Genomic DNA, 13,732 nt, shown 5'->3' with positions numbered 1-13,732 from the left:
ACTTTTGTGGTCAGTTTGGATCAAGAAATTCATGCCCAAAAGGTAATGCTCGTAAACTCTTAAGGCATGAATGACTGCCAGTAGCTCTTTGTCATATGCATCCTGGTTCAGTCCATCCTGCTCTCATAGGCAACTGCATGGCCTTCTTGTAACAGATTCAGGAACATGATGATAAGCTTTGGTTGCCCAATTGAATTAGTTTCAGACCAAGGAACTCATTTTTTTAATGCCACAGTGAAGCAACTAACGAAGGGACATATGGTAGTGCATACAATGGCCACAATGTATCATCCGCAAGGAAATGGAGAGGCTCGAGAGTAGTAATAAGACCATGAAGCAGATCTTGAAGATGATCGTATCAGAGTTCAAGCTCTCTAGACTGGGAGATCTAGTGTTGTTATATAATTCAAACTGGGAAGATTCCTTGGTCAACTTATATTGAGGTATCAGGGTCCATACCGAATTGTGGAGGATCTTAAACAGGGGAGTTTCTGGGTTGCAGATCTCCATGGCAAGAGGTTTCCAACACCAATCAACCGATCCCATATGAAGCCATTTATAGCAGTGCATGAACTGATGGCCTAGTCGAAGGATCCAAAATCAAAAATCCTGGTCGGGGCAATATCCAGGTATAATATGGAGAAGGCGGTGGCCCATATACAATGAAGTGAATAGTTTGCATGTGTGGGTCACATCGAAGAGATATCTTAAGTATCACACAATCATTTAAGGAGGGTCATGAAAAGTTTATAAACACATGCACAATAGGATAACTAGACTGCAGACTGAAGTCAGGTAGCTCACAGATGAGAAAACCATGTGGACTGAAGAGAGGAGGCAGTTACTACAACAGCAGAAGGAAGCTCAAAGTAGAGAAGCAACTAGCATGTTGATTGTGGGAGAGCTACAATAGAAGAATGCATAGATCATGGAGAAAACAAAAAAGTTGTCGAACTTGTTAGTTGCAAAAACCAACATTGTTGAGGATGCCCAAAATTGGTTGGCAAATGTCAAAAGTACTATGACAAGACAATTGAATGTCTTGATGGAGGGAAATTAAAAGCGTCTATGGAGAATACAATCTTAAAGGCTAGGGTGGATGCACTATGAGAAGTGGATACTCAGACCAAGTGATGAATGATGAAGAAGACACACTGGAAATAGAAGGTATGTTTATGAGTAGTAAAATTGTGGAACCACTGCAGAGGAGACTATATGAATACATGACCAAGATGTGGTTGAATATGACAAAGAGAAACTGTTGATCACAGTAGAACAACCATTTCGAGAGCACATCAGGACTGCAAAATCAATTAGAGTAACAATGATGCATGAGCAATTGGAAGTGTTGCAAAAGGAATTGCATGCAAAGAGAAAATCCAAACAGATTATATTGGCAGCATCTATGTCTGAGCTGGGGGAGTCTCAATTTACAGAAGAGGAATTCAGAACATCCAAGGAGCAAGAGGTCATTAGTGCACTAGTAGCTAAAGGGGGAGCAGAAATAGTGAATTCAGATGGAAAAGAAGAGGAAGGAGATGCACAGACAAAGTTAATAGTACATACACAGTTTAATGATGAACGGGAGGATTTTGATTTACAGTCATTTGCAGCATAAACAATTTCAGAGTCAGTTGATATAATTTGTAATATTTTAGAGCAAGGGGAACAAACAGGTCTAGTTGAATCCAGGAAGGCTGGAAAGAAAGGAAAATGCTAGGCCAGTCCTTTGCAGAAAGAGTTGAAAAAACCAGTAGAGCTAAGGCTACAGACACTCGTTGAGTACCAAAGATTTCACCCAACTAATCTTTTAGATCAGTAAATTTTTTCCTTAGAAAACAATCATCAAAACTATGTTTTTTAACACAGCCTATCATTACTAAGCATCCACCAACTGTGTTTTTAAACATAGAAACATACAGACGGGATATGTTTATATTTTGTAAATAGTTTCAATTTTGTTATAGGATATAATAATACTGGATTCATAATGTTTTTTGTAATCCATGTAAGCAGCTATGTGTAGGGGTAGTTTAAATCTCGCTACTACACCAGGCTCTTCATTCTATGTCTAGGATGGTCTTGAATGAGGAGATGTTGCCTCATGAAAAGGGCTTCTGTGGAAAGCATTAAAATTTTCTGATGAAAAAATTTTACTGGGTTCAGGTCCATGATTTTTGAAGTCCACTATGCATTCCGTATATGGTGTTGTATTGCACTTTGAGCTTTCTGTTAATCTGGAATCCTTTTGCGAGTTCCATATAATAAAATGAAAATAAGATATCCAATGACGATCCAAGAATGTAGTGGCGAAAAGTATATATGTGCTACTGTCCCTCCGTCGCCAAAACAGTTATCCTCACTTGACAACAACTAATTGGGGGTATTATGTTGAATCTGAAAATTATATGCACCTAGAAAATTAGCCGACCTCATGTGCTTGGTTCAGAAGTTCACATCCGCCTCATGATTAAGCACTATGTGATCTTGATGTGCCCTCATTAAGCTAAGCATCATTACCCAACGCACCAAGGCTCACCCCCAAAGCCAATCTGAAGGTGTCAAGCATAAACCATGGGTACCGAAGTTTCATAGAGCGTTAGAAAACCGTTGTGGATGTGCAAAGCGTCATCAATCTCACATGGCATGTTGATAATGTAATATCAGGTGGAGGGTGATCCAGTAGGAAATAATCAAACGTCTCGTAACTTCACAGGTGTGAAGTCCACCTAGCTTCCAACATCCTATCACACTAGGTGTGACTAATATAGATCCATCACCACACTGAAGATGGTGTAAACAAGTTCATACTAAAGACGGCCATAGTAAACCATATTGAAAATGGTACAGTCATACTGAAGATAATAGATCACACTAAAGGTGGTAGATCACTCTGAAGGTTATAGGTCACACAGGAGGTGACTTGCTGAAGGTATCACAGACAAACTGAAGGTGTCATATGCTAGCACTGTAAATAATGTGGTGAAGCTGAAGGTGATATAAACTATACCAAATATAGTGTACATGGTGATCAACCATGGTAAGAGCTCTGAACTGTGAATAACCATGCGCGCAAGATTTGTAGAGGATAATCGATCTATCACAAGAACTCACACAAAGAAAACTCACATGTTTGGTCACTAAACATGTGATTTTTATAAAATGAAAATAAGATATCTAATAATGATCCAAGAATCTTTATTGAGCCTCCTCAAGCACCAAGCCTCATAATTAACTATTTGAGTTTTGAAATTAGCATGCCTCTTCAAGTCTCAACGTGTTCCTTAAGTGATGACAAAGATTTTCAAGGCTTGAAGTTTTGAGATCAAGCATGATTTCATTCTTCTTCATGATCAAGAATAATAAAAAATCTTTCAATGTTATTAAGGGTGTGATAGGGTCAATATTGAGTCAACATCAACATAAAAAAATTCTGGAGTTTGAAAATACCAACAATGGGCTTCAAGTTCTTTCTTTAGGTGAAAGTAGTGAAGACATTTTTCCAATCAAGTTCAGGAAATTATTCTTAGCATCACTGTCAATCATAGTTAGATCATGAAATTATAGTCAAACACTTTTTTTTAAACATCTATATCAGCCACCTCACGGTCAATGAGTGTTATTTCGATAAGAATTTGATTTGGGTCTATGCCTTGCACGTCGACCTAGCAGCATCATTCTCTATTGGTGGGAATTATTGAATGGACAAACATCTCTGACCAACTACCGTTAACTGGTCCCAGACAAACTTGCTCTGATGTAGTCAAGCACCGAGTCACATTCCTCCACTCTGTGTATGAGTGTGTACGAGTAAATATGGAGCTTGCGTGAGCACTCCTGCCCACTTGCTGGATTGAAGGTGATCTAGAATTGGAATGCTATTTCTGTGAGCTAGATATGAAGGATCACCAAGTCTGTCCTCATCCCAATGGTAAGGGAAAGGGTTTCTGTGTCAAGATTTGCAGTTAGCACCTGTGTCCCAGCGAGGTGTAGAAGTACGTAGTTGAACGAGCATTCCTGTCCACGTTGTGTACAGCTTAAGTTCAGCGAGCAATCCTGTCCAATTGCTGGACTGAAGGCACTTTGTTTCTGTGTCATGCTTTGCAGGTATCACCTCTTTCCTACTGAGGATTTCCACTGGATTTGTCTCTATACTGATGGTGACCTTCCAAATCTTCCTTGTACAATGTCACTTCAAACCTTCACCCGAGACATCAAGAACTTCTGAAGTAGACAGTTTGTTTCATCCAGGTTTCCCTCTTTACCAAAGTTGGGCAAGGGCAAACAAGAAAACCTGGAAACTGAAAACTGAAATGAGGACACCTCAGAGCTTCAAGAAAGTGCAAAACAGTTTCCTGCCGTAAGGGTCTCCTGCAGTAATAAAGATCTAAACCTTTGGGTTCTGATACCATGCAAAAGAATCGACAGAAACCTAATGCCAGTTCCAAAGCAGAACGTCGGTAGTAAAGGACCTCTACTCTCTTCAGCATTCACATGACACAATGTGTTCAACTTGACAAACTCAAATCTGGAAATAGAAAAGTAGAGCAGGAGTACTCAGCAGAGCTCAACAATGTGTGGGCTCGAAGTACAAGCCACTGCCACAAAAGACTAGCGAAATTGCTTATCCTACCTCAGCCAAGGTGGCTGGAAACCAAAGGCTGCCTATAGCTGCTGCTCTTTTTGTGCGCCTTGAAAGGCTTGAGTGGGATGAGACAGTAAGAGAGGCAGTCTGCATTCCCATTGGATCAGACAACTGTGGGAAGGCTGACAGTAACCAGGCTGGTAAGCTAAGATCTGGGCCAGGTCAGCCACTAATCTGGCCTAGACAATTGAGGGCCTATACAAGCTGTGGCCCTGCCAGTCCAAAATGGCATGCCAAACCAGCTACCCACTAACATGAGCCTCTCATGGGCATGTGTCCCATCACCCCTCTCCTTGTTCTACAACCTGTTATCCACCCCATATGGTTACACTCTCGGCAAGTCCTCCGCGGTATATAACACACATGCAAGACATTTCAGAATAACAGGTTTTATAAATGAGGAACTATGTGCCTTTTCATTTACAGTGAGAGGTATAGACCTAGATGAGTCCAGGAACAAACTCATCCTCTAAAAACACAACATAGTGCAGTTTCAATCTCATGACACTCCTCATAAGGTTGAAAACCATAAACTCCATCACATAGCAGGGACTAGCTACTATGACATCCCCACTGACGTCATCAGCACCCAACAGTGGGTGTAGACCCTAGTATAAACATATGCTCTCACACATACAAATCCACACACCAACACATACGGTGAGAGGTACCCTGACATCACCATGTCTGTGATTCTAATCCTTGTCGTACACAATCAAACATTCTCATGAACCCCTAAACCTGATGCAATGTATATGCACAGTAAATACATATCCTGTCAAGGGTTCCTTGACTAAACCTTCCAAGAGATTTACTACTAGCGTCCAAGTGTTTGATACTACTAGAAGCTATCATTAAACATCTATTTCAACATACCTTTTGCTAGTATTCAAATCTCAAGAAATTATTTCACTTAATTACGATCAACAGAAGGGATAGCTTCTCTGCAAAGAAATATCGCAGCATGATACCTAGCAGTACTAAAAGACCACCACAACAATATGAGTCCATGAAGATTGGAGTCGACATGAGACTACCACTACTAACCTTCACCTGGCTTACAACACTTGCAATGTATATGCACAGTCACAAAATTAGACATCTATTTCAACAAACCTTTTCCTGGTATTTCAAATCTCGGGAAATTATTTCACTTAATTATGATCAACAGAAGGGATAGCTTCTCTGCAAAGAAATATTGCAACACGATACCTAACAGTACAAAAAGACCACCGCAACAAAATGAGTCCATGAAGATACGAGTCAACATAGACTACCAGTACTAACCTTCACCTGCCTTACAACACTTGGATGCTCATATACTGGCAACAACCAAAAAAACAGGGAATGTTATATCCAATCGAGTAAAACATGATTCAACGCATCATATCATGACATTGTACAATTTCCTCATTGTCTTCCAGCAAATGTCCTAACACTATAAATGACTAACAATTGGAAGCGATGAAGCAGTATATGCCTACTTCTAAGAAGGTGTATACGCATCTTGGATGCTTTCTCTGTTTACGGTTTATGAACACTGGAAAAATAGGAGATTCCTTAAGTTCTCTGCAGCTGATGTGAAACTGGAAAAGAGAGAACTCCCAGCATCTATTACCAACGTGCAGAGACCCACTTAAACCATTCTCCAAAAGCATGGTTTGCCAGATGTTCTGGCAATTCAGCCTGTGAAACAGTTCCAAAACAATAACCAACGTCAGTTATGATAAAAGACTAGGATCAGTTCAACATCTAACAAAATCTAAAACTTTCAGTTGACCACTATTTTCAAGAAGCAAGTACTGAAGTCAATACCAAGCCCTTCAATAGATCACATTCTCATCATTCACCATTCATAGCTGTTATCAGACATTGAGACAAGGCATTGCACCCTAAACCCTGAACGCGAGTACAAAGGATAAGGAAAAAACAGGTCCTACAAGACACCATGAAGTAGCATGGACCATGGAGCTCAGCTCTTTGATATGAATTCAGCTATATCCCCTTGACCTACTGTCCAAAATACATGATATGCCATACTAGAGGGGTGACAACAAAGAACTAGTGCTACCCCATGCAATTGACCTTTGTGCATTCGCACCCACGATGATGATAACACTTGTCCCACAAGCACTTTCATATAAGTTTTCTATTGACATTGTGAACCATCTACCCTTGTTTTGGTAAGCCCCACTAGGGCAATTTTCTGGTACGATGTGTGCGAGGGCAAGTTGTACTGACGTGGCCATCCATAGAACAAAGTTGGGAATGCAAGTTCCTCACCATGTTTGCCTTTGAAAATGCTCAAAGGGTTGAAACCCTCGGATGGAGCAACATTTATTGTCTTGTCTTGGTAGTTGATCACTTGATGTGTTGTGTAGATGCCATGCATCAATAGAAAAAGATGCCTGGATACCTTGTGTATCTAAATCATTAATATGCCATCTAGGCCATTTATTCCACTCAAAAAATCCATGGAAACACCTACTGAAATACAGAGACTGAAGATACACCTAAGACCAAATTTGCATCTAATGCTACCCCTAAAGTACTGGCTGAAAGATCTTTCTCAGAATCCCTTGAATTGAATTGTAATCTGGAATGGGCGTTGATTTCAGCAGCTATACCCCTGCAAGAGGAAGGGGATCCTTGACACTGTCGGGTGCCTATTCATAAACTTACCATATACCTAGATGAATCCTCCCAAACTCATCCTCTGAAAACACAACATAGTGCAGTTTCAATCTCATGATAGTCACTGAAACCACAAACTCCATCACGGACTACTTACTATGACATCCCCACTGATGTCATCAGTACTCAACAGTGGGTGTAGACCATAGTATAAAAATATGCTCTCACACATACAAATCCATACACCAACACATACTTGAGCATCCTCAGTAATGAGTTTCTATTGGCACTCCGAAGGTGAAGGGCAGACTCAGCCATGACAAAGGCTAGCACTAAAGGAGAAGGCTAATCAAAAAGTAGTCCAAAATCTCTTCATTCAAGCTACAACTGCTTGTGAAGTCTTAACAATTTCATTTTAGTCTCTCCCAAACGAGCATCTAAAATGAAATCTGATCCCCTACCAACAGAGAGAGTCACTTTCTTCTAGCCAGATAGTGCATGTACATTAGATAGTTCTAGTTATCATTGTCAGAAAGATCAACCTACGTAGATTCATTTCGCTCTTTCCGCAAAGAGATCTACAAAAAAAAAGTGCTGACGTACCTTATCCAAACCCACAGTGAAGCTATCAATAGAAAGGTACCAGTTCTGTGTGTTCCCTTCAATGGTGAGGTGATCATCATCACTCTCACTACTATTTAGCCCTTCCCCATCGATCGCCTTCCTCCTCTTTTTCTTCCTTGTCCTCTTCCTCTCCTTTCTACTTCTTTTATCCTTTTTTGACTCTACTCTACCAAGCTGCTGATATACCAAATCCTGAGAGCAGTGCTGAAACTTGATGGAATTTGCTACAAGCAAGGCTTTCAGAGATGCAATCGACGAGTGGTTTGCTTTAAGCAGAAAATGCATTGACCAGGATTCAATTGCCAGCCACTTAACCATTTCCCACTTGTTTGACTTCAAGCCCTCTTTCCGCAGAGCCCAATGCTTTCTGTCCTGCAACGCTCTACTGCCCTTCAATTCCAGTAAAAGACGTTTCAAACTGCTGAATTCCAGTTCATTTTCTTCATCCTCAAAATTACGTGTGAGTTGTCGAGCATGAGCAACACAAGCATTGCAAAGGATTGCACACTCAAGAGATGGGCATTTTTCTCCAGATATAAGAACTTCCTGTAGCCAAATGTACTTGGATTCTCGGTGTGTAATTCGGCTGGATTTTGGTGCCAATATTCTACTTGATTTCGACAATGCTAAGCTCAAATTATTTAAAAAAGCAAGAAGTTTACTGTCACTCAAAAAAGATAGAAGACGCTGGCATAGATCACAGAAGGCCTCTTGAGATAGAAAACTCTCGAGCATCTTCCAGACGTCAGATGCATCATCAGACATTCTCTTATAGAGTTTGTCAATAAAAAAGTCCATGTCGAAAGAAAGAATGTCTCCTTCCCTGAGAGAGTCCCACAGTTCCTCCGAGCTCCAGAATGACGGTACATTATCCAAAAAATTATCGACCGTTCTAAGCACATCAAGATCAAGGAAATAATAAGGTTTCGAAGCCACTGTAGCGGGTGCCTGTCCGTGTGCACCCTTCCATTCCAACTCCTTCCAGCACTTATCCCGATTAATGAATGCAAAGTGCGCTAATGCCTGGGCTCCTAGCTCATATCCTTTTTTAGCTGTTCCTGAAAAGTTCTCGAACCACCATAATATCCGCTTGGGATGGCCTGCCAAGTCGAGGAAGTCCAGCGTCAGCAAAGAACAACCATTGTGATACACTGACAAAGTGAGCCTTAAGAATACCAAGCAGCAACGTGCAAACCTGAAAAGTAAGAGCGGATCAATCTGCTGTCCTTTGCAAACAAGCGCATCACTTTCCGAGGCTGCTTTTCGCAAGCTATGCGCAGGACCTGACGTGACACTACCTGGTCACAAGCGTCATCGTGGTTCTGGGATGAAATCGAAGACCCAGTTCTGTGCGGAAAGTGCGGGATCAAATCGAGGAAAAGGGGAACCTGCACGTCTCGAGGAACAGGAAGCGAGCCGATGGCAGAACAAAGCCACAGGCGAGCCTCAGAGCGTCCTTGCGCTGCAAGCGCACGCCATATGAGACCCTGAATGTCTTCAAGCCACTCTTGGTGCTGCTTGGCGAGGGAGACCTGCGAATTATCTCCAACGACAGAGGAAGAGGGAGCAGAATCGCCATAGCCAGTGCAATCGAGATGCAAGCAGAAACTCTGTTCTTCTTCTTCTTCCTCTCCAAGAGGATGCATGAGATGAGAGCAAATCAATGAAAAGGATGATTCTCTGTGCGAGATAAGGAGTCTGGATCTTTGCCAAGAAAAAGCCAAAACCTCTGCTGCTGTCTGATGCTGTAATTCTTGAGCTGGTTGGCGATGGCGATGCCGATGCCGATGCTCTGATGAGCCTGGCTATGGCGACGGCCAAGGATCATGACGACGCAGCCGTTCCCCACTTGGAATGGCCACTAGAGCTCCCTTTCCGCCCTAAACATGGTCCTTTCCCACCGTCAATTTTGCGAAACCGAGGTGACTGCTTATGTTCGATCTCCTCTATAAACAAGGTGGCGATACCACTAGTCGCTTGTGTTCGATTTCCTATATGAACAAGGTGGCGATATCACTCTCGCCCTCCTTAGAACCTTCGCCTTCATCACTCACCATCTACTACTGTTGCTCCTGCTGCTCTTCTACTGCTTGCTCCGCAAGGCTAAGGTACTAAGTACTTCCAATAAAAGAACTTGCTAAAACAAATTTAGTAAGATTTTGGTTAGTTCCTATTTGGGTCAAACATTCCTATTTGGGTCAAACAAATTTAGTAAGATCTGGGTTAGTTCCTATTTGGGTCAAACATTCCTGACTACATCATTAACCTAAGACCTAACCCTAGTCCCCACTAACCCGATCAACTTAACCGACTACTCACAAACCCCCACTTTCCCAACCCACCTCCCAAAAATCCACTCATCCCTAAGACCCTTTGCAAGGCCAAAAACCTTACTGTAGGCCAAGTGCGGTGTGTCGCCCCGTGTGTGTGTGTGTGTGTGTGTGTGTGTGTGTGTGTGTGTGTGTGTGAGAGAGAGAGAGAGAGAGATTTCAGTAAACAAGTGGAAGAAATGAAAGACTTTTATCATTCATAAAGCCTACCCAAAAGGTTGGCGGAACCAAAAGCAAAAGCAACAAGGTGAATGATCAAAATCATTCATGAGGCCTACCCTGGAAGTTGAGAGAGAGAAGAAGAAGAAGAAGAAGAAGAAGAAGAAAAGAAGAGAGAGAGAGAGAGAGAGAGAGAGAGGGGGGGGGGAGAAAAAAATGGGGACACAAATAGCAAGCAAGAAGAAGAAGAAGAGAGAGAGAGAGAGAAAAAGGGGGGAAAAAATAGCAAGAACAGAGGACAAAAATAGCAACAATGGACAGCCAATCATCTGTTTGCACGCGTCAAAAAAGTCACCACTTCAATGCAGCCACCTGGCAAGCCACAATTAGAAGCTTTATCATCTCAAAATAAAGAAAACGATTACTATAGCCTTTCCCCTGGGCAGGCCAACAACAAGTTGAATGACCTTTGTCATGAGTGAAATAGTAAGTTGGGAGCCCATCAATAGTTGAGAAAAGAAAAGTAGGGAGTGAAATAGTAAGCTGGGACATGGAGAGGAAAAGAGTGAGAAAAATGTGGAGATCACGTGGAAATTCAGGGCAGGGATAAAAAAAGGATTGGAAATTAGTTTTTCTTCTCAAAGCTGGGCTGCCATCAATTAGGCTTCCCTGTGAGACGTGGCAGGCCAAAAAACAGTAATAGTAGAAAGGAGGAAGAATTAGAGTGATGCGGGCGTGGAGGTCGGAAGAGAGAGAGAGAGAGAGAGAGAGAGAGAGAGAGAGAGAGAGAGAGAGAGCACCAATAGGCACAATTCTTTCAATCCCAACATCATCACTAAGACTTTCCCCAACAGGGTAGGCCCAAAAGAAAGAGAGAGAGAGAGAGAGAGAGAGAGAGAGAGCACACATGCACGTGCATGCATGTGTGCATGTGTATGTGTGTACACTTGACCACTCATGCCTTTGGTCAAGATATTTTGCTAGGACATATCGATGGCAAAGTTAAGGGCTGCCCTTTTTGCATTGATCCAAGGTGTTTGATCCCCAGGTTTTCATGTTTTATTTGGTGCAAAGGGATGCAAAATGTCGGAAATGTAATGCATGCTTATGGTGCTTTATTATCTTTTCCATTAATAGTCAGACGGTATGGATTGGGGCTGCATTAGCGACCTCTTCGGCATCATCTTTCCCGAATGTAGCAATGTTTCTTACCAGTGCCAATTCTTGAGCTTACAAAGCGCCATAAGGATTCGGCCCTTCACTTACAAAGCTATATAAGGTTTTGATGCCTCCACCATGGATTTTAGACCATGCAAATCATATTTGGTCTATGAATTGTAATGCGAGGTGGTGGGGGAAAAGATTGCGGCAGCTTTAGACTTCCAAACTTCTTCTCCGACAACATGTATTTTTGTGGCGGTTTATGCTTGTAGTTATTACATTTGGACAACTCCTTGCTCATATAGACATATTGCTCTTGTAGTTTGTCACATATGTTTGCCTCCCAGGGAAACCTTGCATCATCTCTGTGGCACTACCTTGAGACTCATGACTTTTTACTCTTTGTGTAACAATTTTGTCCATGCCCAATTTCCTATTGCTTCCTTTTCCAAGCACTCTCGAATCTATTCTTTGCTTGGGTTTGTTATTGGGGACTTTGGACTTTGCAGAAAGATCAAAATCATAGAGTATTTGGTGACCACCTCTATCCAAGTTTCACTTTTTCTGGATATCACTGATTGCTTGTGCGTTCGTTAGATAGATTATCATGTATGTCTATCCTATCATCAAGGTCTTAGGGCGGTTGGAATTTATTTCTAGCCGTCCAATTAAATCATCTTCTTAGGCAGAAGTCGCATCCAGGCATGCGGGTTGTCTACATCATCTCTTTTCCAGCTTTGACAGGTCGCTTTCGTACCTGGAAGATGCAAGGGATTTAATTTTCCTGAGTGGGCAGCTGGAGCTTTCGCCTATGGTCGCAATCAATGGTGGTCCCCAGGACCTTGACTTTTAGGAAATGCCTCCCGTGGGCATTTCCCTCAGATCATGAGATTTTCTAACTTTGGAATTGCATGTTTCCTCTCTAGGAGCTGCTTCTTGTAATATAAGGCTATATGGATTTCACCCCCCCCCCCCCAAAAAAAAAAGTGTGTGTGTATGTTGGGGAGGAGCAAGGGGAAGGGCGACAATGAGGACAACCCCTAAGCTCAATAGTTAAGAAGTAGGGAAAGGGGAGGAGGCCTCTTCTTGTCAGAGCAAGCAGAGCCCCCGTGAGTTAATTGCAGAGGGGGAGAGGCTGGCTTGCCCACTATGGCCAAGCACTTGGGGAGATGGGTTAACTTGATGATGAATCAGGTTACGATTCAGAGTGGCACAAGCTACTACCTCATTCACCACATCATCAATGGAGATTTCTCTTATCTTTCATGTAAGAAGGGCATTTGATCATGCATTGATAATTAATCATCTAATATCCTCTAGCTCAATAGTTAAGGAGTACAGAAAGTGGGAGCTTTGATTCATGTAACAAGGAAGTACCAAGGGAGGTAAGTGCTTGGACTAGCGTTGGTCTTCATCCCAATTGCTAACTCAAGAAACTAATTAGCTTGATCGATGGTTCAACCGGTACAATCTATCTACATGCAAAAATGTAACAATGTGGTGGAGGCGATGGAGTGGTGTGTGGGGAGGAAAGTGCAACTTTTGAGTCCTCCCTATTTTTGGCCAATTTCCAAGCAAAGATTGATACTATGTCACTTGAAACATTTGCGCGTCTAAGAACCAAGCCACATGTTGTGCAAATATCCAATTAGATGTTGGGATTTTCTAGTATATGGGGTAAACATCTGGGGTGCTTTTACTAAAGGTTCTAGAGGTTGTGCCGCATGGCAGTTGGCCATGCAACAATTGACGTTCAAAGTTATATGGCGGTGTTCTTCCAAGGGTTCTCTCTCTCTCTCTCTCTCTCTCTCTCTCTCTCTCTCCACATGCTGTGTGAGCATCCTACTAACTCCATGACAGTCTCTAAGATTCACCTCTAAGCATCGCATGGAGTTGCTACCTTGCTATATAACCTCACTTGTTGGTGTGTTGTCTTTCAGTCTTGTTAGAGTCACTTGACTATCATCTTTTTTTAGTTATAGTATGTGTTAGGTCTTGTAAGTTTGCCCTTTGTACTCTACAACAGGCTCAATAGAGATGTACAAAAATTCAGAAAAAGTTCTATTAGAGTATTGTTTTTCTTTCATCTACATGTCAGTGATGAACTTAGAGAGCAAGAGTGTTTTGATTTAAATCATTGTTATTCTAATAGTTGTATCAAAGGAGTCATTGATGTTCT

General features: G+C 41.9%; 1 protein-coding gene across 1 annotated transcript; it reads right to left on the bottom strand.

The window, feature by feature from the left end:
• Positions 1–5,809: 5,809 nt before the first annotated feature.
• LOC147886320 (uncharacterized) lies at positions 5,810–9,819 on the bottom strand. The gene is made up of 3 exons (XM_087395968.1): positions 9,099–9,819; positions 7,883–9,003; positions 5,810–6,331 (listed from the first exon to the last, which is right to left on the bottom strand). The coding sequence occupies exons 1-3, from the start codon at positions 9,547–9,549 to the stop codon at positions 6,260–6,262; spliced, it is 1,644 nt and encodes a 547-aa protein (XP_087252094.1). The 5' UTR covers positions 9,550–9,819; the 3' UTR covers positions 5,810–6,259.
• Between the last annotated feature and the right edge of the window lie 3,913 nt (positions 9,820–13,732).

This window comes from Dipteris shenzhenensis, chromosome 24 (assembly GCF_047967505.1).
Source record: "Dipteris shenzhenensis isolate YYH24624 ecotype China chromosome 24, Dip_SZ_1.0, whole genome shotgun sequence".
In the NCBI taxonomy this organism is placed as follows: Eukaryota; Viridiplantae; Streptophyta; class Polypodiopsida; order Gleicheniales; family Dipteridaceae; genus Dipteris; species Dipteris shenzhenensis.
The sequence above is the reverse complement of the archived record's forward strand: the minus strand, read 5'-3'. Positions and strand labels throughout refer to the sequence as shown.